Source organism: Pleurodeles waltl, chromosome 7 (genome assembly GCF_031143425.1).
Source record: "Pleurodeles waltl isolate 20211129_DDA chromosome 7, aPleWal1.hap1.20221129, whole genome shotgun sequence".
Classification (NCBI taxonomy): Eukaryota; Metazoa; Chordata; class Amphibia; order Caudata; family Salamandridae; genus Pleurodeles; species Pleurodeles waltl.
In genome coordinates this window covers 65,416,954-65,439,119 of record NC_090446.1, presented here as the reverse complement: position 1 = coordinate 65,439,119, position 22,166 = coordinate 65,416,954, and the positions used below count along the sequence as shown (strand labels likewise).

At 45.7% G+C, this 22,166-nt stretch overlaps 1 protein-coding gene across 1 annotated transcript in view; it reads right to left on the bottom strand.

Annotated features, from left to right (window-relative positions):
• Positions 1-22,166, bottom strand: part of LOC138246804 (alpha-2-macroglobulin-like protein 1) — a 179,966-nt gene that overhangs the window by 119,018 nt on the left and 38,782 nt on the right. Inside the window, exons 11-13 of the mRNA XM_069201567.1 lie at positions 5,333-5,447; positions 5,080-5,189; positions 3,803-3,964 (exon numbers count right to left, since the gene is read on the bottom strand). Of these exons, the coding sequence (XP_069057668.1) occupies positions 3,803-3,964; positions 5,080-5,189; positions 5,333-5,447 (387 nt within the window). The remainder of the gene's footprint in view (positions 1-3,802; positions 3,965-5,079; positions 5,190-5,332; positions 5,448-22,166) is intronic.

Below are 22,166 nucleotides of genomic sequence, written 5' to 3'. Positions count from 1 at the left end.
TCATCATCATCCATATACTGAACAATAGTCTGAACCATCTGAGTCTCAACTTAAGATGCCACCAACCTTGTGAAGCATTGAGCATGTGCAAAAGGCTTAGACACAGAAACTTTCCGACAGCTCATGAACTTCTTAATTGCTTTGCCCAGGGTTGTCATTATCTTCAACAGAAAAGCAGGCATATTCACAGTCGGTGCCACGGTGTGCAGCACCGGTGCTGCAGCTATCAGCAAGGCCTCAGTGAAGCAGCTGGGACGAAAGCCAGGCTTGACAGATGTTGAGGCAGCAGCCACAGACACAGGGGCAGTGAAAGAACTTAAAGGTTCTATGGGGCAAGATGCTGTGCCAAAGAGAGGCAGTACAGATCAGAAGGTCCAGAGCAAGGACTCACTAAACACAGCCACCAGTTTGAGATCGACTTACAGAATGGATATGCTGGTACCGGATTCTCTAGCCCTGGAACCAGTTCCAATGACAGTAATGATGACTGGGTTTAGGAACTACATAGCTGGATCTCAGACCTCTCAATGGAACAGGAATGATGCTAGTTTGAGGAGGACTCCCTTTTGAAATGTTCTTTGTGCTTTTTTTGAGACCTTTCTTTGGAATGCTCTCATTTCTGAGACATGGAACAGGAGTGATCTCAGTGAGATGGACCCCAGGCCATGAAGAGCTCAATTTTTCACTCCTTTATTGCCTTGTAGTGCATAAGGCCACACTTCTCATGGGCAGTGGAGTTCTTTTTGGGACATACAGGCCTTCAGGTTAAAGGTTGACATTGTGGTGATCCAGTTGCTTGTGAGGCGGCAGAGCCCTGGCTTGTGCTATGCGCCACAATCTCTCCATGCTGAGGAGTTGTCATAAAAATATTTCTAAAATCACTCTAGCACCTGGGAGGATTCATGAGGTGAGACATCTGTGTGTATAAGTATGCACCAGAAACACACACCTGGGGGCATATTTATACGTGTTTTGCCCCTAATTTGCGTCACTTTATTTTTACGCAAATTCGGTGCAAAATTAACTCCCTATCTATACCTTGGCACTAGACCCGTCTAGCGCCAAAGCTATGGAGTTAAAGTAATTTTTGGGACGTGGAAACCTACCTAGTGTCAATGACATGCAAGGTAGGTGTTCCAGTGCAAAAAATGACTCTATGGCCTAGTGCCATATTTATCCCCTCATGCTAAAATCATGCACAGGCGGGAGGGTTCAAATAATGGTGCAAAGCTTGCTTAGCACCATTATTTCACGCCTGGGTCAGGGCAGGTATTAGGGGACATGTGGGAATGTTTTCATGGTTAGAAACCATGGAAAGAGCCCACAGGTGCCCTTGCCTGGCCCCAGGGTCACACCCACCCACCCCCACCAGAGGAACACCGCAGGATGGGGGACCCATCCCAGTTGGGTCCCGGTAGGTATATATATATTTTTTCCTCCTCTCGGGGGCCCTATCCTGGGGACCCTGCATGGCACCAGCTCCAATGGCCATGCCCAGAGGACATTTGTCCCCTGGTCATGGCCATTGTGGTGGTGGGCATGGCTCCTGTCTTTACTAAGACAGAAGCCATGTCCATGGGGGTTGTGTGCCAGGAAATGGCGTTACTCTGCCTAGAGGCAAATTGTTTGCCTCTAAATAGCAGCGCCATTATTTGGTGCACAACCTCCGGTACCCCCTATGCCTCCCCATCTGGTTGGTGTCATTTACAATGACGCTAACCGGGTATTACCACCAGCTAGCGCCATTCCTTAAATATGGTTCCTGGCCAGAGTCCAGGAATGGCGCTAGCCAGTGCTAAACTTTTACACGCAAAACTGCACTAACACAGTTTTGCGTGTAAAAGTATAAATCAGGGCCTTTCTATGCAACAAAGAAACAAAACGCTTTATATGATAAAAAGTAACAAAACGTTCTGAAGAAAGGCCTAATCTTCACTTCAAGAAGGCAACTCAAAACTCACACACCCCTACTCCCCTCTAATGATCACACGTCACTGCTGTTGATGTAGTGTACCACAAAGAAACTGGAGTAAATGCATGGAATGGTTTGCTGAAGCCACGAGACTAATCCCCAAAACTAGCAATAACCAACTAATACTGGACTAACTTCTAAGCTTGGGTTCCTGAGCATCGGACTGCCCGGCGCTATGTGCTTCAATTCCTCATCATGGGTGATAAGAGCTATATTAATACAATTACAATGTAATACTAAACAAACGTTGCACCAAACAGAACAGCCGCAAGACAACTACCAGTGACACACCACCCTGACTTTACACACTGCAAATAACTTGCTCACCGACAGAGGGGGTGTTCTTCAAACTTCCAGCAGACAGAACTGTCTCTAGACCATATCTTATCATTATAAAACTTTTTTTTAGTTCTCACTTTGTTTATTCACTCGAGGAGGACACAGTACAACATTTCAAAACAAGGACCATGACTTTGACACTCTCTTTTCTTTTCTGCGTACATTTAATCTCAGACGATCTACTAAATTATAATGTATGTTTTATTGAAAATGTAGAGAATCTTGTTTTATATCCTTCAGAAGCTACTCTGGGTCTGTGTGTTCTCTTTCTGTTACAGTGTTCTCAGATTTGTAGTTCCTTGTACAGCAGATTTTTTTCTCTAAATCCAAGGCACTGTATTACCAAGGTAAGCTTTTAAACTTAAAAGATACATGGAGCCAAGAGGTGAAGATTCATGCCTATGCTGCAAGGAATTCACAATATGTAAACAGACTGTTATGTGCATTTTGTAATAAGATATAATATGGGTGGATGCTGCAATGACTAGAGAATTAGATGGTGGCAAAGCTGAATACAAGATGAGAAACTCAATACCCATAAAAAAGAAGCACATCGTCACCAGGCACTGGAACCCAGGCATCTCACCCTCAGGCACTGCAATGAACCATCTCATTGCCAAGGCATATCCCTCTCGAACATTAAGATCCCAGGCATTGCATTAGTGAGTCAATTACCTTTAGAGATAAAGAACCACAGCATCTCATTATCGAGGTACATCACCCAGACAGAGTAAGGACACAAGCATCACATAACTGACACTCATCGCCCTCAGAAAGTAGGAACAAAAGTATCTTGTTATTGAGACATATCATGCTTAACACTCAGGAACTCAGGCAAATTGTTTTTGAGGCCCATCATTCTCATTGACTAAGGGCGGGGTGTCTCATTATGAAAGACATCATTCTCAGAACGTAGGAACCCATGCGTCTCATTATTGAATTATGTTACCCTCAGACACTGAGAACCCAGGCATCCCATCATTAAGGTACACCACCCTCTGAGATTGAGAACCCATGAATCTCATTATTGAGATACATAATCCTCAAAGGCTAAGAACAAAGTCATCTCATAATTAAGACGCTTTACTCCCAGACACTAAGAGGTCAGGCAGATCACATCATCCTCAGATGCCAACCACCCAGGGATCTCATTATCATTTCACAGAAACACAAGATTTTCATAATTAAAAGACAGATAACCCAATAACATCATCCTCAAGCAGAAAGCTCTCCAAACAAGTCATTCTAGGTAGCAACAAATTCAGAACGTTCACTTTTATGGAAAGAGAAAATATGCATCTCAAACTTGAGTACATGGGGTTTGACCACTCTACCTTCACACACAAGAAGCCATGCACTTCACCCGATTGATGTCAATAGCCTCCACTTACATATCCATAGGCATAAGGTGTCTCCCAAGACACGTTTGGATCCTAGTAACCGCACACTGACACTTCCACGATGTTTCACATTGAATATGGACTTTCTTACCCTGAGAGAGACAGAGATTCCACTCCAAGAAGAGGTGTTCAAGGCAAAGGCAGCCCTCCCAGACTGATCCGTGGTGTAGACCTCTCCAGTCTGCAGGTCATTGACACTCATGGTGAGTTTCTCTCTTGGCAAAGGTCTGCCACCGGGTCCTGCCAACTTCATCTAGGAGAGAAAAGCAAAGTCAGTCTAAGACCTCGATTGCCTTCCATATTCACCAAGATTCAGGGAGTGTCTCAACATCAACACCGGGCTCCTAATTGAAAAGGCAGAGTTTGGCTGATTACACCTCACTCCATTATGCAGTAATCAGCATTTTATGCTCTCACTTGTAAGGAGAGAAGAGTGGATAATTGTAAAAATGCAAAAGAAAAAGATAATAAAATATATCACTAGAAGTGACAGAATTTGGAACCGATTTAAGGTAAGGGAGATGGACCACCACTCAGCAGGATGGCAGAGGCCATTACCTTCATCAGCCTTGCCAGACTTGTGCCACCCATGGCTATAGATAACCACTGGCTTTGCATTGAGCTCTGTGCCTTTAAAGGTGCTGCTGTAATAGCAGCTCCTGCGAAGGGGTAAAAACTTTGGCGCTTGTTTACTGTTTCTGATGCCCACACACCAAACTTTTTTATTTTTTCAGAAATATACTCACAAAGCTAGAGTTTGTTTCTAAAAACAAACAGAAAAACCTTAATGGCCCAACACCTTTGTTAGTCGAGCCCAAATTGTGAGGTCAATATTATTTGTCTGTTGGTTACCTGGCAGTAATGGAGAGGAGAAAAAGACATGAGCCTCTCTGCTATGAATAGATGTATAAACCTTGCTCCATTGAGCTGTTGAGTATGTTTTTCTACAACAAACCTAGGGAGGGCTCTACTATTGGAAAAGTGATCGAGAGCCAGACTCAGAATAGATCGGATAGTTCAAGGGTTTGTTGAATAGTGTACTCGATTATATATGTGATGGAGTAACCTGTCCACTAAACATAAAATCAAGCCCTTTACATTGTTTAAAAAAAACCATTTTGCAGGTGTCTATAAAGCGACAAGAGCATGATGTCTTTTGATACAGTAAATTTTTTGGGTTCCGTTTCCTCAAACACTGCCCTTTGGGAATCCTCAGTGCATCAGTGTAGCTTGTAGAATGAGAGCTCTCTCTCTAAAACACTGGCATTCAGATCTCTTAGACTTAGGGAATGTCATGCTTACACACCAAAAGCCAACCAATCTGCCGTGTAAGGATCATGCCATCCAGAGTTACACTGACAGTCTTACCACGCCTCGGTACAACATGCCAGGCTTGTAGTGAGGGTCTGTATCTTCGAAGGTGACTTTGGCCAGCACTTTAGAAATCGGACAGCTACTCGTGGCATTGATCTCCACCCCTGTCAGAGACAAGAAGACATGTATTTTGAGTTTGAGTGGCAAGAGGAATATTTTACAAAAAGTGTGAAGGGCTGAGAATCAAGAGAAAGGGGGGCATCTTGGCCAATGCAAAAAACATGAATGAGTTGGGGTCCTCTCCTACCTGTTCCATCCTCAGTCATTCGAGCTTTTGCCTCCAGCTCAGAGCTGTAGTCATTGGAGGACAGTTCAAAGCGGCGAGTGTCTGTTTCAGCCTTGAAGCACCCACTACTGTCAGTCTGGAGACAAAAAGAAAAGGTCACCTGTAAGTTTCTCTTTCACAAACCTCCCAGAGGATCACTGAAGTAAGGTATCTTGGTGGATCCTACGAAAAAGTATATTCTTGTCTGATAGAACTAATCTTTTAGTGCCTAGAAGCACACAGTCGTAAGACAAGACACCTGCTCTTTAATGGAGCTAACACATTCTTGTGAGAACCAAATACGGAAGATGGGAAACCCGGTACTTCAAGAGAAAACCGGTCAAGTTTTCATACCATGTAGCCCAATCCCTTTGCAGCCTCTCAAACAACATCACCTTTGTCTTTTCACATTGACTTCATCGTCGCCCTTTTAGGACATCAATTTAACAAATATGGGTCTGATAGGAGATGTCAGTAAATGTTGAAGATAAAGAAAAAGGTACTATTTCAGAAGAGGATCTATCTATGATTCGCTTCTCCATGCGTACTACGAATGTTTTATATTTTTCACGTTCATTTTAGTTTGAATTATTACTATTTGGTTACTAAATTGATTTAAATAATAAGTTTGTTTTAAGTTTTTAACTATCCTTGACATGCAGTGCAGGTCACCCTTTGACATTTTTCAACGCTCTAGTATGGTGATGCTCCAATTAATACAGAGAGTGTCAGTTATGTTTACACATTTATTTTGTGGCTACGTTGGGTATTTATTTCAAATATTTTCTTTTCAATGACTAGCCGTCATGATTTTTGTGCTTTATATCTTTATTTTGTGCCATATAAGGCATTCATGTGCTTAAATCAGACGGGAAATGGTCTTCAGAATTCCCAGTCTAATGACATTAATTCAGCAGCTTGAGTCTATGAATGACAGTAACGCTGGGGAACTACAGCTACGGGTAAAACTTTGTACTCATTTGTCAAAAGGAAGACCATGTAAATAGCATACCTCACCTGCAAAGAAGGCACCTAATTTAGTTAGAAGGAAGCACAGTAACACCACACCAAGAGAGCTGGTAAGACTGGATGGATCCGTACCGGATTGGACAATTCATTAGACTCAGATGAAGGGTCTGGTTCAACTGTATGAAACTGGGTTATTGGATGAGGGATATGAAACCTTAGTCAAGGAACAACCACAGTCCTTGTCAGTCTGACCTACAAAAGTCATTAGATTAACCCATGCTTAACTATCTGATAGCTTGGTACAAAGCAGTCAGTCAGGCTCAACTTACAGGCAATGTGTAAAGCATTTATGCAGCACACAGGCAATAATAAAGTGAAACCACAACGCAAGTAAAATTGCAAGCCACTTTAGAAAAACAGAATACATTTTAATGATTCAAACGAAACCAAAATGAAAAAAAATCCAATCAGTAAAGACTGAGATATGCCATTTCAAGGTTTTAAGTAGACCTAGTGTCTAAAAACACAAAGGGACACTCAGTCACTAGACTGGGAGATAGTCACACGTTCAGGCCGACCAGGACCAGGATGGAGTGGGGACCAGCATGAAAAGTCCAGTTTATGGTGAAGGAGACTGCGAGGAGAAGGGAGAGCTTTATGGATGGTCGACACTGTAGCACGAACAGCAGACCGGACAGTGTGGGCTGTTATTGCTAGAGTGCGAAGAGCCGCTGCGAAGGAACCAAAATGAAAAAGATCCAATCAGTAGAGCCTGAGATATGCCATTTCAAGGTTTTCAGTAGATGTAGTCCTCACAGTCATCTGGTCTTACTAGACAATGAGAAAGTCAATAAGTTTAGGCCAACCATGATGGGGCATGGACTGGATTCAGGAACCAGGTTCGTGCTGCTGTAAAAGTTACCTACTCAAGACCAGCACGAAAAGTCCAGTTTGTAGTGGGAGAGGCTGCATGGAGAAGGGAGAGCATTATGGATAGTCAACAGTGTAGCATGAAGAACAGGCTGAATGGAGTGTGCTGTCATTGCTGGAGTGTGAAGAGCTGGTTGAGCATTGTGGACAGTCGTTGCTGGAACTTTGCTGGGGCCTTTCGTTGTTGCAGTAGGAAGTGCAGATCTTGCATTGTCAGTCATTGTTGGTGGTTGCTGTAGTGCGAAGAGTTGGGTTCCCTGGATCTTTGCATTAGCGATCACCGTGGGCTGTCAGTGCTGTATTGCAAAATGCAGATTGTGCATTGGGATTCGCCACTGGCAGTCACTGTAGCGTGAAGAGACCTGTTCACCAGAGCTTCTCAATGATGGTTATTGCGGTCAGCAGAGTCTTGCATGAACAGACCTGTTCACCAGAGCTTCTCAATGATTGTCATTGTGGTCGGAAGAGTCTTGCGTGAACGGGCCTGTTCACGTTCGCAAAGAGCTCAAAACTTCAGCATTTCTCCTTTATTTGCACAGCATTGCACTCTGGTGCCGGCCAAGAGCCCAGGGCCTTAAAAGGCATCTCTTGGGGATCAGGGACTCACTCTAGCAGATGCCAGCAGTGCTCAGGCAGGTCCAGTTGCAGGTCCAGGAGGGTCCATTTGTAGCAGGTCAGCTGGGCAGTTGCAGGGAGACCTCTGGTGCTTGTTGTATCCCTGTAGCTAAGAACAGGCGGTCGGCCAACTGATCCTTGAAGTCACTCAGGTAGACTGGGATGACAGGAGCAGGTCCAGTCTTCTTCCTCTGAGAGCAGGCATCAAGCAGCAGGGCAATCCTCAGGGGAACAAGGCGGGTCTGAAGAAGCAGAGCAGTCTCATACCAGTAATAAGGCAGTCCTCTGGGGAACAATGCATTCCTTTTTCTGTAAAGTCCACAGGTATGGGAGTGTACTGATGAGTGGCTCTGGAGCTTCAGTATTTATAGCTGGCTCCAGCCTTGAAGTGACAGAATCTTCTAAACTACCCCTACATCTGGTTCTGGAAAGGTGTCACCCCTTTACCTGAGTAATACTGGGCAGAGAAATACCTTCTAAATACGTAACACAAGGGATCCAAGCCAACAAGCACAAGGGCAACCTCTCTCATGAATGTCCCTCTAAAGGGTAACCTGCCTCTTAGGTGTTCTATGACACAAAATGTGCTACCATAAATTGCCAGAGGCTGTGTATGTGAGGATGCTATCTTCACCGTTGCAGTGCCCACCCTTACCATAACTACATGAGCTTGATGAGTGGGCTGAGTCCTGGTCTATGTCACAGTTCTGAGGCCCTGATTGTCCATGCAGAAGTGCAAGCCCACTCATTCTTGCTAGTCCACGGCCAGTCCAGTGCTGAGTCCCTCCCAGGCTCATCATTTACCTCTGCATTGATGCACTCTAGATGCAGTCTAACATCTGGCAAGGTTTGCTAATAGACAGACTGTCTCCGATGTTTATTGGCCAGATGGCCTGTGCTGTACTCAGAGATCAGCAAAATACAGATCCAAAACATACTTGACTATATTGTGGATGGATGATCTTGTGTTTCCCACCCAAACATATGTTTCCAAGGATTGGGTACTCATAGAGAAGTTTAAAGAAACTGAAGCCTTTTCTCTCTAAGGGACTTCTTGATTGGCAAACAAGAGACATGAGAGAACGATGTCCCAGCTACTCCTCAGGTGCTTCTAGAAAGTACATGTCACATAGCCTTATAGCTATAATGGCTATACTGGCCATTAAAGGCCTGCTACAGTATTTAACAAGGGAGCGGACTCTAATGCTGGGATAGCCCAGCTACAGAGGGCTATAAGGCCATTAGAATATCCTGCCACTAGGAGGCAGAATGTCTGATACATAAAACAAAGTTCTTACAGAGCCCGAGGGGGAGTAAAATCCCCTCGGACTCCGTGACGTCTTTGTTCACAGCAACAACTGTGACCCACATTGTAATGTTGGAACTCCAGGCTTGTACCAGCCATTAGAAGCCTGGAGCACTCCATTTTTTTCAAAGGAGCTCCCAACATTCGAATGTTCTAATACTCTTTAAAGTTATGATAAGCCTTTTGGCCACCCTATTGGTTTGTGAATAGTATGAAGGTGCACACTGACTTATATAAGCCAATATGAAGTGATTCCCTGTGTCGGCGAACACCACTCTGTGACATCTGACTGAGGAGATGCAGAGGAGAGAGCGATACACCAAAAGGACATAGGTTTTCCTCAGAGGGGAAAAGTTCAGGGTCGATGGTTGCATGATGTACCACAAAAGGATGTATTTAGTGCCTGATATTGAGAGTTTCTGAGATGCTCCAGAGGACCCTCTCAAGAGGGGTTCCTACCACAGGTCTGACCACAAGACTTACCACTTACGTCCTGTCGACTGCATCTACTTCCTTTTCAGTACAAGAAAGGGGTTACCTTCTCTGGTCTTTTGAGTTTGAATTGATTGATTATGGTAGAGCTACATCAAGAAATCTCAGTGCACTTGGGAGACTATTAGGTTCAGTTTTCATGAGCTTATTATAAAAATTCATCATGAGAATGTTGATAAGCCCTATAAAGAATGTAGGCCCAGATTTATGCTAAAGTGGCGCAGCGCAGTGGTAAAAATAGCTGCGCTGTGCTGCACCACTTTAGAAATGCAGAGGTGCGCCATATTCATAGGAATACGTGTGTGCAGCTTGTTCTTAAAATTGTATAGTTGTTGCACAGTACCATGTTGTTTCACACCACAGGTTGCTTTTCACATTTTTTACTTCCAATCCCTGCTTACCTAGGACTTGCTCATGATCTTTCCCTACCCCAAGCTTCTCCCTCCCAGCTGCCCTGGGGCTCACTTGCTCTTTGGTGTGATGGAAAGCACCATATTGTGAAGAAGTGCCCACACCACATGCACCTGAGCCCTGCCCTTTAATTGCGCCTATTGTATACTCAATACGTATGTTCTGTAACCCTATACTAGACATGTCCAGAAGCTAGCTCCTCTGTCAGTTCTTTGAGACCTCATAAATTAATGAAGTAGCAAAGCAACATGTATTTGCAATATATCTCAGTGGTACGTATGTTACCTACCTCTTAGTGGTGAAGAGCTGCTTGGCCCAACTGGGGTCCAGACATATGACCATGAAGTCAAATACAGGTTCCTGGAGTGGATGCATTAGTCTAATGAGACATCAGACCCAGTTAAACAGTGCAAAGCAGAATCTTGCCCTGAACACTCCTGGGCAGAATGAACACATTATTTCCTTGATTGAACAGTGTCTCCCCATGATTTTGTGTCTGTCGCTCTGGGGTGGACTGTACTCAGAATGTACTCAGGTAGAACCTGCTAGTGCTCATAGATGGCCAAGTTTACCTGTAAGCACTTCACCAAGGGTGGCAGAGGCCTCAATGAAAGCGAGAACAAACTTCGGCAACATTGGTAAAGCTAAGGGGTCAACCCTTGGCAAATTAGTTTGACAGGTTTTTTTGTCATTGTGAGACTATGTTACAAAATAAAAAAGCAAAACAAATTAATATGTCACTCCCTAAACTTGGCCGCCATATCTTTCCAATAAAAATATTCACTGCTGGAGCTGCTCTACTATGTACATTTTTTAAAACTAAAAGGTCTTTGAGTGGTACCATGAATATTTTTAGTTAGCATAGTTTGTAAAGGAGACAAGAATAATGACCTAACCAGGCACTCCTACTGCAGACAGGTGCAATTTTACAGTGTCATTTAAACACCTTAGAAATGGGCACCCAAAGTGCAGACAAAAATCAATAACCAGCATTTAAATCATTAAAACAGTAACCATTACAAAAAAAGTACTACACTTTAGACCAGCTTTTGTTGCTCAATGCCCACAGCCACTGTGCAGTCACTCAATCTGAGTGGAGTCAGTGGCTAAAGTGGGAGGACCCATGGCTCCAGAAGGTGTGCTGCGGTGATAGGAAGCGAAATGTGAATGACAAGTCAGCAGACCAATGGATGAAGCCCTCCAACTAAAAGTCTCTATATGTCTCTTTATTATGAATGAATTTTTTAGCAAAAACAATAGTTAGGTAAGACAGCTGCAGCTGTCACAAAGACTTACAATGGGTCTTCCAGACCCTGGCTGGGCAATGAATGTGACACCTTCTTTCTATGGTACAGTAGGTAAACTACATATAGATTCTTAAACAAGATTTAGATTCTGCAGAACATTGCCTTAATGTACTGGCACTTAAAGTATTAGTGAAAACATCTCACAATCTCTGGAGGGAACTGACGTGGTGGAAGGACTCTAATCCATTAAATGGGGAGCAAGATTTGTCAGACTATGTTGAGATTTATCAACCAAAGAAATGTGTGTTTCAGGTTGTTCAGATATGTACATCATAACTCAAAAGGAAACACCTCAGAATTTGTTGGAAAATGGGTTATTGGTAAGGGCAGGTAGGTACCTACACCTAGCAACAAGCCACTAACCTCCACCTAGGTACAGTTAGGTCTCAGTAAATTAATCCCAGCTCAACCCTTGGTAGCTTGGCAACGAGTGTCAAGGCTTAACTTAGGAGACAAAGTGTAAAGCATTCAAATATCACAAAACAGTAATTAAATAAAACACAGGAAACAGTTTAAAAATCCAAAACCAATTTATAAACATAGTTTATATTGTTATCTTTAAAATGACACCAAAACGAATAAAATCGGATAAAGGGAACCGGTGATATGAATTTTTAAATAATTATTACTTTTCTAGCGCTTAGAAACAAAAAGCGCCAATCGGGTCATCTGGTTGCACCAGGACCGGGGCAAAGTCAAACTTTCAGGCCGACCGCGATGGAGCCCTGCTCGGCTACAGGTCGCGGGAGGCCTCGGTCAAAAAGTTACCTTCTGACTTACTCTTTATTTTGAAGTTTTTCTTCACCGGGACGAACCTGCCAGTTGAATCCGACCTCCTGGAGCCCTTGTCCGGATACGCGATGTGGGTTTCCTCGGTGGAGATTTTTACCTTCGGACTTAGTCGTTTTTTCGAGATGAAAATCCTTCGACCGGGGTAAACCTGGATCTTGATCCGACGTCCGTGGAGCCCTTCTCGGATACGATGGCTGGGAGGTCCCGGTCAACTTTTTACCTTCGGACTTAGTCTCTTTTTCAGAGATTTTTCTTTACCGGGACGAACCACCAAATCAGGCCTGGTCGCGGTTGAGGCAAGCCGGCTAGAATTTCCGCGGCGGGTCGGTCCCTCTCTGGAGCTTTTTAAAAAAAATTCTCAAATCTTCTCCAAACTTCTGGGGCTTCACCCAGATGTCCTTTTAAGGTTCTTTTGGGGTCCACAGCTCACCCCAAGGGTCCAGAAGTTCTGTGATGGTCCTTGGGGGGTGCGGACTTCAACTCCCAGAATGCACCTGGCGCAAACTCCTTTCTGGCCACTGGACAGTGGTCAGCTGGTCACTTTTCAGGAGTTGGTGCAGGGGGACTCTGGATAGCAATTTTTCACCTGTAGCAAACAGGGAGTCCCTCCTTGAACCAGTTGAAGCCAGGCAAAGTCCTTCTTGTGGTGAAGCCCAAGTGTGCAGATGGTGCAGTCCTTCTGAGTGCAGGTTCCAGGTGCAGGCCAGGGGTCCAGCAGGGCAGTCCTTCTTCTTCTTTAGTTCCTTTCTTGTTGAATTCTGGAGGGGATCTTAGGTGTGGGTGCAGGTCTGCCAGTTTTATCCTTGCTCCTGGGTGAAAAGCAGGGGGGTCCTGGTTCTCCAATCAGGTACAGGGTCGTCCCCCTGTGATGACCACTTCCTGGGAAGTGTGGCAAAAATCCATCCCAGTGGGCAACATTCTCTAAAAATCCAACATGGCTGAATCTGATTTTTGGAGGTTACATCTGGCTGAGCCCACCCACTGGTGTGGCTAAAAATCATAAACACACCCCTCTCTTGCCCTCTCCTAATCTAATCAAGGGGGCACCTAGCTGTCTGGGGTTGCAGGATGTGGGGGTGTTGCTGGTTGCTCCAACTGTCCTTCTCTGCCTTTGAAGACCAGTTTGGCAGCCCTCCCCCTTCCTGCCTCACCATCTGCTGAGGGGAGATTCTCTCCCCCAAGCACATTCCTTTGTGTGAAGCCAGGCCACTTCACACCTCATCAAGGCAGCTCTGCAAAGCTGCTGCAGGCTGGCCAATCAGAGCACAGCAGCAAAAACAATGCAGGGCTGAAATTGGCAACTTTTTAGTTAAAGTCTATAACTCTTTACCTGAACAAGTTATATTAAATCCAACAACTGGAAGTTGTGGGATTTATTACATCAATGAATTTGATACCAAATTCTTGGTATGCAACATTTAAGGAGACTTTAAAATTTAAAATAAAGTCTCCCCATTCTAGCCTATGAAGGCCATTTACTTCAATGAGGGAAAAACAAATGTGGCTGTTTTTACCTCACCAGGGTTTATAAATCTATTTTTATAAAGTCCCTTCTTATAGTTACATGGCACCCAGCCCTAGGGGCACATAGGGCACACCTTAGGGGTGACTTATATGTAAAAATAAGGTAGTTTAAGACTTTGGAAGTACTTTTAATTCCAAAGTCGAATTTGCATATAACTTTAATTTAAAAGCAGCCAGCAAGGCAGGCCTGCCTTTAAAATGACACTGGGCACCTCAGCAGTGCACCTAGGTGTGCACCACCTATGCTGTGGTCCCTAAACCTACATGCCCTACCGTATACTAGGGACTTATAGGTAGGTTAACTTAGCCAATTATAATTAGCCTAATTTGCATATCCATTTTACACAGAGCACAGGCCCTGGGACTGGTTAGCAGTACCCAGGGCACCATCAGAGTCAGGAAAACACCAGCATAAAGTGGAAAATGGGGGCAAAAAGTTAGGGGGCCTCTGCAATCAGCTCTGTTTTCTCACACAGCCCCCCCCCCCAGCCCACACGCCCAGGAGACTCAGCCCAACCCTGGGAGAGTCTTCCTGGCTTGTTAGGCGAGGAAGACAGTGAAGAAAACTGGCTGTCCCTTTGCAGGGTCTACTCTGCCTTACATCCTCCTGTCAGGGTCTCTCCCTCTGGGTAGTGAACCCACCCCAACAATGAAAGGACCCATTTCAAACTGAAACTTCCCTCTAGGGTGGTCTTCCTCCTCTCTCTCTGCCAACTTGGGTAGTGAGGTGCCCACCTCCCCTACTCCTAACTTTGCTAGGGCAACACCTAGCTTACCCAAAGAGGTCACCCAACACTTGAGCAACCCCACCATGACCAACAGGGTCAGGGGGCCTACTTTGCTATTGGCCCTGGGGTCTGCCTCCCAGGCCAAGTACAGTGCTGCCAGGAAGGCTAGCACCCAGCAGAGGCTACTGACAGCTGTCAGTACCCAGAACCACACCCTAAGCTCTCCACTGAAAGGTGGCTGAGCTGCTTTAGGGGCAACTTTGGGGTCCTGGCACCCCTCTTGCTGTCTAGAGTGGGGGGCTACCACCTCCTGTGGCAGACACCCTCCTTCCACTCTCCCTTCTGTCAGTGCAGGGGCAACACCCTGCATCTGGACAGCTGCCTGACTACTCAGGACTTCCTTGGGGTCAGGGGAGGCCTCACCAGTGCCAACTCTGGGCTCCCCCCCTACTGGGGCAGATGGCCTTTGGCTCCCTGGAACTCTCTTTAAGAGTGGCCTACCCTTCCTTTTCTTCTTTCCTTTTCTTGGGGACCCCTGTCTCCTAACTGTAGGGACTGACTCCCCAGGACTTTGGTTTGGGGGGGCGCCCTGGGCGACCGCCCCATCTGGGACCAGACCCACCTCTGGGAGGTCATTGCCCAGGATACAATCTAGGGGGAGGTCAGCACTGACTACCACCCTAATCCAGCCAAGGATACCCTCCCTCTCTAGGGGCACTATGGCTACAGGTTTGGTGGTGACCTCCCCTGTGGCTATCCTGACTTTCCTTGTCTCTCCTGGGACATACATGTCTGGGGTCACTAACCGGTCACTCACTATAGTGTGACTGGCACAGGTGTCTCTCAGGCCCATGGTAGGGATCCCATTCACCTGAATGGGGTGGAAGTGACTACTTCCACCCTCAGGGATCACCAGTTTACCATCTGGTCCTGTCTCCCAGCTCAATGCTAGGAGGACTTCATCATCTGAGGAGTCCTCCTCCATGGCTACACTGGACAGCCCAGTGCTAACCACCTTCTTTGGACAGGCTGCATCTCCTCTGAAGTGACTTGTCTGCTGACAGTCAAAGCAAGCCCTACTGTCCAAGAGCTTTTTTAACCCTGGGTCTCCCTGTCTCTGCTTGTCAGAGTGGGAGTGGGATTTACTCTCCTCCTTCTTAGGGTTCTGGGGTACAGAGGGAGTCTCTGTGGTGGGCTTACCACCTCCCTCCTTAGGTTTTTGGGGACCTGACCCCCCCTTCTTGGAGTCTCCCCCCTGGGACTTGACAACCACCCTGGTTCTCAACCACTCATCAGCTGCCTCCCCTAGCTCTCTAGGGTTGGTCTGCTTAGAGTCCACTAGATGCTGGCGTAACCTTTCTTGGGTACAATTGGTCAAGATGTGCTCTCTCATGATCAGATTGTATAACCCCTCATAAGTTTTTACTTTGTTACCAATAATCCAGCCCTCTAGTGCCTTTAGTGAGGTGTCTACAAAGTCAACCCAAGACTGTGTACTGACCTTCTGGGTGTCCCTAAACTTGAGCCTATACTGCTCTGGGGTCAGACCAAACTTTTTAGTCAAGCAACCCCTCATACTGGGGTACGAATCTGCCTCCTCCCCACTTAAGGTCAGAAGCCTATCCCTCCCTGAGTTGGGAACTAACTCCCAAAGAAGTGAACCCCAGTACTGAGGCTTGACTCTCCTCATCTGGAGGGCCCTCTCAAAGGCCCCCAGCCACTTATCTATGTCATCCCCCTCTACATAAGCAGGAACCACCCCCTTGGGTAATCTGGGGCAAACTCCCCCACCCATGGACACCTCAGCTTCTTTATCGCTGCCTCCATCTCTTTTCTCTTTGTATGCCCACTTTTTCTTTTCTAGGGCCAGCTTGTCTGCTTCCAAAGCTATGTATGCTAGCTGGGCCTCCAGCTCTCTTTCTCTGATGGATGGGTTCTCTCCTCCTGAAAGGACCCCCTTCCCACCACTAGCTTTGGGTCTGCCCCTAGTGACTGTATTTACTGAGGACCGTTCTTCCTCATCCTCACTTAGCCTCAGATGCCTTCCCTCCCCTGAGTGGTTAGAGCTAGCATCCTCCCCTACTTCTCCCTCCTCTGGAGCTTCCTCTGAGTCTACCTCTTGGGCCTCAGCCCATGCTGTCAGGGATTTGATCAGGATTTGCTTCCTGAGATCAGTGGTTGCAGGCAACCCTCTTTCAATACACAACCCCCTAAGCTGGACTACTGTCAGTGTGGGTAGGCTAGCCAGATCAAGCTCCATGGTTCCCTAGTTTTGTGTCAACAAAAACTTTTTGCAAAAATTGGAAACAAGAATTTAGAAAAATTACAAAAATTCAATAATTGAAATTAATCCAAATTAAAAATTAAAAACAATTTTTGCACTAGGACAATTTAAAGGATTTTTAATTTGTTTTACTTAAAACTGTAACGTGATATTGAACACAAGTACAGGATCCCGTCGCTGCTTCCAAAAATGTTGGAAAATGGGTTATTGGTAAGGGCAGGTAGGTACCTACACCTAGCAACAAGCCACTAACCTCCACCTAGGTACAGTTAGGTCTCAGTAAATTAATCCCAGCTCAACCCTTGGTAGCTTGGCACCGAGCGTCAAGGCTTAACTTAGGAGACAAAGTGTAAAGCATTCAAATATCACAAAACAGTAATTAAATAAAACACAGGAAACAGTTTAAAAATCCAAAACCAATTTATAAACATAGTTTATATTTTTATCTTTGAAATGACACCAAAACGAATAAAATCAGATAAAGGGAACCGGAGATATGAATTTTTAAAGAATTATTACTTTTCTAGCGCTTAGAAACAAAAAGCGCCAATCGGGTCATCTGGTTGCACCAGGACCGGGGCAAAGTCAAACTTTCAGGCCGACCGCGATGGAGCCCTGCTCGGCTACAGGTCGCGGGAGGCCTCGGTCAAAAAGTTACCTTCTGACTTAGTCTTTATTTTGAAGTTTTTCTTCACCGGGACGAACCTGCCAGTTGAATCCGACCTCCTGGAGCCCTTGTCCGGATACGCGATGTGGGTTTCCTCGGTGGAGATTTTTACCTTTGGACTTAGTCGTTTTTTCGAGATGAAAATCCTTCGACCGGGGTAAACCTGGATCTTGATCCGACGTCCGTGGAGCCCTTCTCGGATACGATGGCTGGGAGGTCCCGGTCAACTTTTTACCTTCGGACTTAGTCTCTTTTTCAGAGATTTTTCTTTACCGGGACGAACCACCAAATCAGGCTGGGTCGCGGTTGAGGCAAGCCGGCTAGAATTTCCGCGGCGGGTCGGTCCCTCTCTGGAGCTTTTTTTAAAAAATTCTCAAATCTTCTCCAAACTTCTGGGGCTTCACCCAGATGTCCTTTTAAGGTTCTTTTGGGGTCCACAGCTCACCCCAAGGGTCCAGAAGTTCTGTGATGGTCCTTGGGGGGTGCGGACTTCAACTCCCAGAATGCACCTGGCGCAAACTCCTTTCTGGCCACTGGACAGTGGTCAGCTGGTCACTTTTCAGGAGTTGGTGCAGGGGGACTCTGGATAGCAATTTTTCACCTGTAGCAAACAGGGAGTCCCTCCTTAAACCAGTTGAAGCCAGGCAAAGTCCTTCTTGTGGTGAAGCCCAAGTGTGCAGCTGGTGCAGTCCTTCTGAGTGCAGGTTCCAGGTGCAGGCCAGGGGTCCAGCAGGGCAGTCCTTCTTCTTCTTTAGTTCCTTTCTTGTTGAATTAGTGAGGGGATCTTAGGTGTGGGTGCAGGTCTGCCAGTTTTATCCTTGCTCCTAGGTGAAAAGCAGGGGGGTCCTGGTTCTCCAATCAGGTACAGGGTTGTCCCCCTGTGATGACCACTTCCTGGGAAGTGTGGCAAAAATCCATCCCAGTGGGCAACATTCTCTAAAAATCCAACATGGCTGAATCTGATTTTTGGAGGTTACATCTGGCTGAGCCCACCCACTGGTGTGGCTAAAAATCATAAACACACCCCTCTCTTGCCCTCTCCTTATCTAATCAAGGGGGCACCTAGCTGTCTGGGGTTGCAGGATGTGGGGGTGTTGCTGGTTGCTCCAACTGTCCTTCTCTGCCTTTGAAGACCAGTTTGGCAGCCCTCCCCCTTCCTGCCTCACCATCTGCTGAGGGGAGATTCTCTCCCCCAAGCACATTCCTTTGTGTGAAGCCAGGCCAATTCACACCTCATCAAGGCAGCTCTGCAAAGCTGCTGCAGGCTGGCCAATCAGAGCACAGCAGCAAAAACAATGCAGGGCTGAAATTGGCAACTTTTTAGGTAAAGTCTATAACTCTTTACCTGAACAAGTTATATTAAATCCAACAACTGGAAGTTGTGGGATTTATTACAACAATGAATTTGATACCAAATTCTTGGTATGCAACATTTAAGGAGACTTTAAAATTTAAAATAAAGTCTCCCCATTCTAGCCTATGAAGGCCATTTACTTCAATGAGGGAAAAACAAATGTGGCTGTTTTTACCTCACCAGGGTTTATAAATCTATTTTTATAAAGTCCCTGCTTATAGTTACATGGCACCCAGCCCTAGGGGCACATAGGGCACACCTTAGGGGTGACTTATATGTAAAAATAAGGTAGTTTAAGACTTTGGAAGTACTTTTAATTCCAAAGTCGAATGTGCATATAACTTTAATTTAAAAGCAGCCAGCAAGGCAGGCCTGCCTTTAAAATGACACTGGGCACCTCAGCAGTGCACCTAGGTGTGCACCACCTATGCTGTGGTCCCTAAACCTACATGCCCTACCATATACTAGGGACTTATAGGTAGGTTAACTTAGCCAATTATAATTAGCCTAATTTGCATATCCATTTTACACAGAGCACAGGCCCTGGGACTGGTTAGCAGTACCCAGGGCACCATCAGAGTCAGGAAAACACCAGCATAAAGTGGAAAATGGGGGCAAAAAGTTAGGGGGCCTCTGCAATCAGCCCTGTTTTCTCACACTTATCCAGAAACTTTCCACGACCACAAACACTAACCCCGGTAACATCACCTCCCTTCCCACATTACAGATTCGCAGTGCCTTCATTTCACTCCTCTCTACTGTCTATCATCATGAAAGAGACCATTGAAATCATCCCTGCTTGAGACCCTTTCTTCCAGCTGTTGTCTACAAATTGCGGTCCAGATTTACAAGGCCCTAGCGCCTCCTTGCGCCACACTAGTGTCATTTCTTTTTTACGCTAATGTGGCTCAAGGAGGCAATTTTAGCCCCGCCATATTTACAAAGTGGCAAGGGGGGTGTTAGACCACATAGCCTTAGGGTGGTCATTCCCCAACTTTTTGCCAGCCTCCCGCCACTTTTCTGACACTGTGCTGATTTAAGACTCAGCGCACTTTACCACTTCTATACAGTGCTAAAGTGCATATGCTCTCTCCATTAAACATGGTAACATTGGCTCATACCCAACTGGCATATTTAATTTACTTGTAAGTCCCTAGTAAAGTGCACTACGTGTGCCCAGGGCCTGTAAATTAAATGCTACTAGTGGGCCTGCAGCACTGGTTGTGCCACCCACATATGTAGCTCCATATCCATGTCTTAGGACTGCCACTGCAGTGCCTGTGTGTGCAGTTTCACTACCACTTCGACTTGGTGTTTAAAAGTACTTGCCAGGCCCTAAACTCCCCCTTTTCTACATATAGGTCACCCTTAACGTAGGCCCTAGGTAACCCATAGGGCAGGGTGCTATGTAGGTAGAAGGGAGGACATATAAAGGAGTGTTTTATATGTCCTGGTAGTGGAAAACTCCTAAATTCATTTTCCACTACTGTGAGGCCTGATTCTTTCATAGACTAGCATTGGGTCTACCCTCATATACTGTTTGAGTGGTAGAGTCTGATCAGAAAGGGCTAAACAGGTCATGTTTAGTATGGCCAGAATGGTAATAGAAAATCCTACTTATTGGTGAGGTTGGATTTTATATTACTATGTTAGAAATACCACTTTTAGAAAGGGGGCATTTCTCTGCACTTAAAATCGATCTGTGCCTCACACTCTGTCTCCAATCTACATCTGGGCTGGGCTGGTTGACAGCTCCCTTGTGCATTCCACCCAGGCAACCACAAACAAATGACACTCAGACAAATCTGCATTCATCTGCATACTGAATGGGCCTTCCTGGGCTGGAAGGGTGGAGGGCCTGACACTTACATTTCAAAGGCTAGTGGCCTGCCCCCACACAATGGACTGTCAAAACTCTTACTGGGACCTTGGCAGACAGACCTGTACTGAAAGGGGACCTTGTGCACTCCAAAACCACTCTTTGAAGTCTCTCCCACTTCAAAGGCATTTTGGGGTATATAAACTGGGTCCCTGACCCCACCAAATCAGACACTTCTGGACCTGAACCTGCAACCTGTCATGAGGAATTGCCTGGCTGCCCAAAAGACTCACCTAGACTTCTTTGCTGTGAAGGTCTACTGCCTTGCTGTTGCCCTGCTGCCTTGCTGACCTCTGACTTTGCGGAGAAGTGCTCTCCAAGAGCTTGCCTTCTGTTTTCTGAAGTCTCAGGGCCAAAAAGACTTCATCTCTTCAAGGAAACTCTTTGTGTGCCGAAAATCAATGCATAGCCTGCCGGAAATGACGCACAGCCTGCCATGCGATGGGAAACTCGCCGCACAGCCAAATCTAAATGACGCAGGCCAACTTCCCGAGTGAAGATCTGACACAGCGCTTGCATTGCAACTGGAAAGTCAACACACAGCCATACCGGATCGACGAACAGCCGAGCCGGAACGCCGCAGCCCGACTTCCTGAGTGAATAATTGACGCAGCATCTGCCGTGCGACAGAAAGTTTGACGCATCACCCACCGGATCGACGCAACGCCTGTGACTTCTTACCGTACGCCCAGGATTTTCCCTGCATCATCCCTGGGTGTCAAAAAGATCCCTGCATCGCAGTGAGGTACCAAGACTGCAAACCAGAAATCGACACAAAGCCCCTTGCAGCGTGGAAAGAAGCAATGCATTGTCTATGACGCGCCAGAAATGCCGACGCACACCCTATTTTTCCACGCATCTCCTCTGCTGTAGTCTCCGTGTGTATTATTCTTGACGCAAACCAGGTACTTTGTGTGTTCAAGAGACAATCATTGATTTCTAAGACCTGACTCTTTTTAAACTTGCAAAAATGATATTTCAAATTGTGCTTATTGAATATTTATAGTTTTGACCTTAATTTAACTAGGTAAATATCATATATTTTTCTAAACCTGTGTGGTGTATTTTTGTGGTGTTTTTACTGTGTTATTGCGTGGTTTATTGCACAAGTACTTTACAGATTGCCCTCTAAGTTAAGCCTGACTGCTCAGTGCCAAGCTACCAGAGGGATGGGCACAGGATAATTTGGATTATGTGTGAGTTATCCTGACTAGGATTGTGGTCCTTATTTGGACAAAGGTGTATGTATACCTCTGCCAACTAGAGACCCCATTTCTAACAGGCAGTGTTCCGGCATTAGGAGGCCCACAAAAGTGGCACAGTGAAATATACAACATTTCACTGCATAATTTTTGGTGTAATTTTTAAAGCCTGCTCAAGCAGGCATTAAAGTGACGATCCCATTTTAATCAATGGGCCTCTGCAATGATGCACCAGTTTCTTGTAAATATGCCCCTATGTGTTTCATGAATTGCGCGGACCACCGCAGATGTCAATCAAAGCTTTTGCTGCACAGTTCTCAATGAACCTTCACATACCTCAAAGGTAGCATACAAAC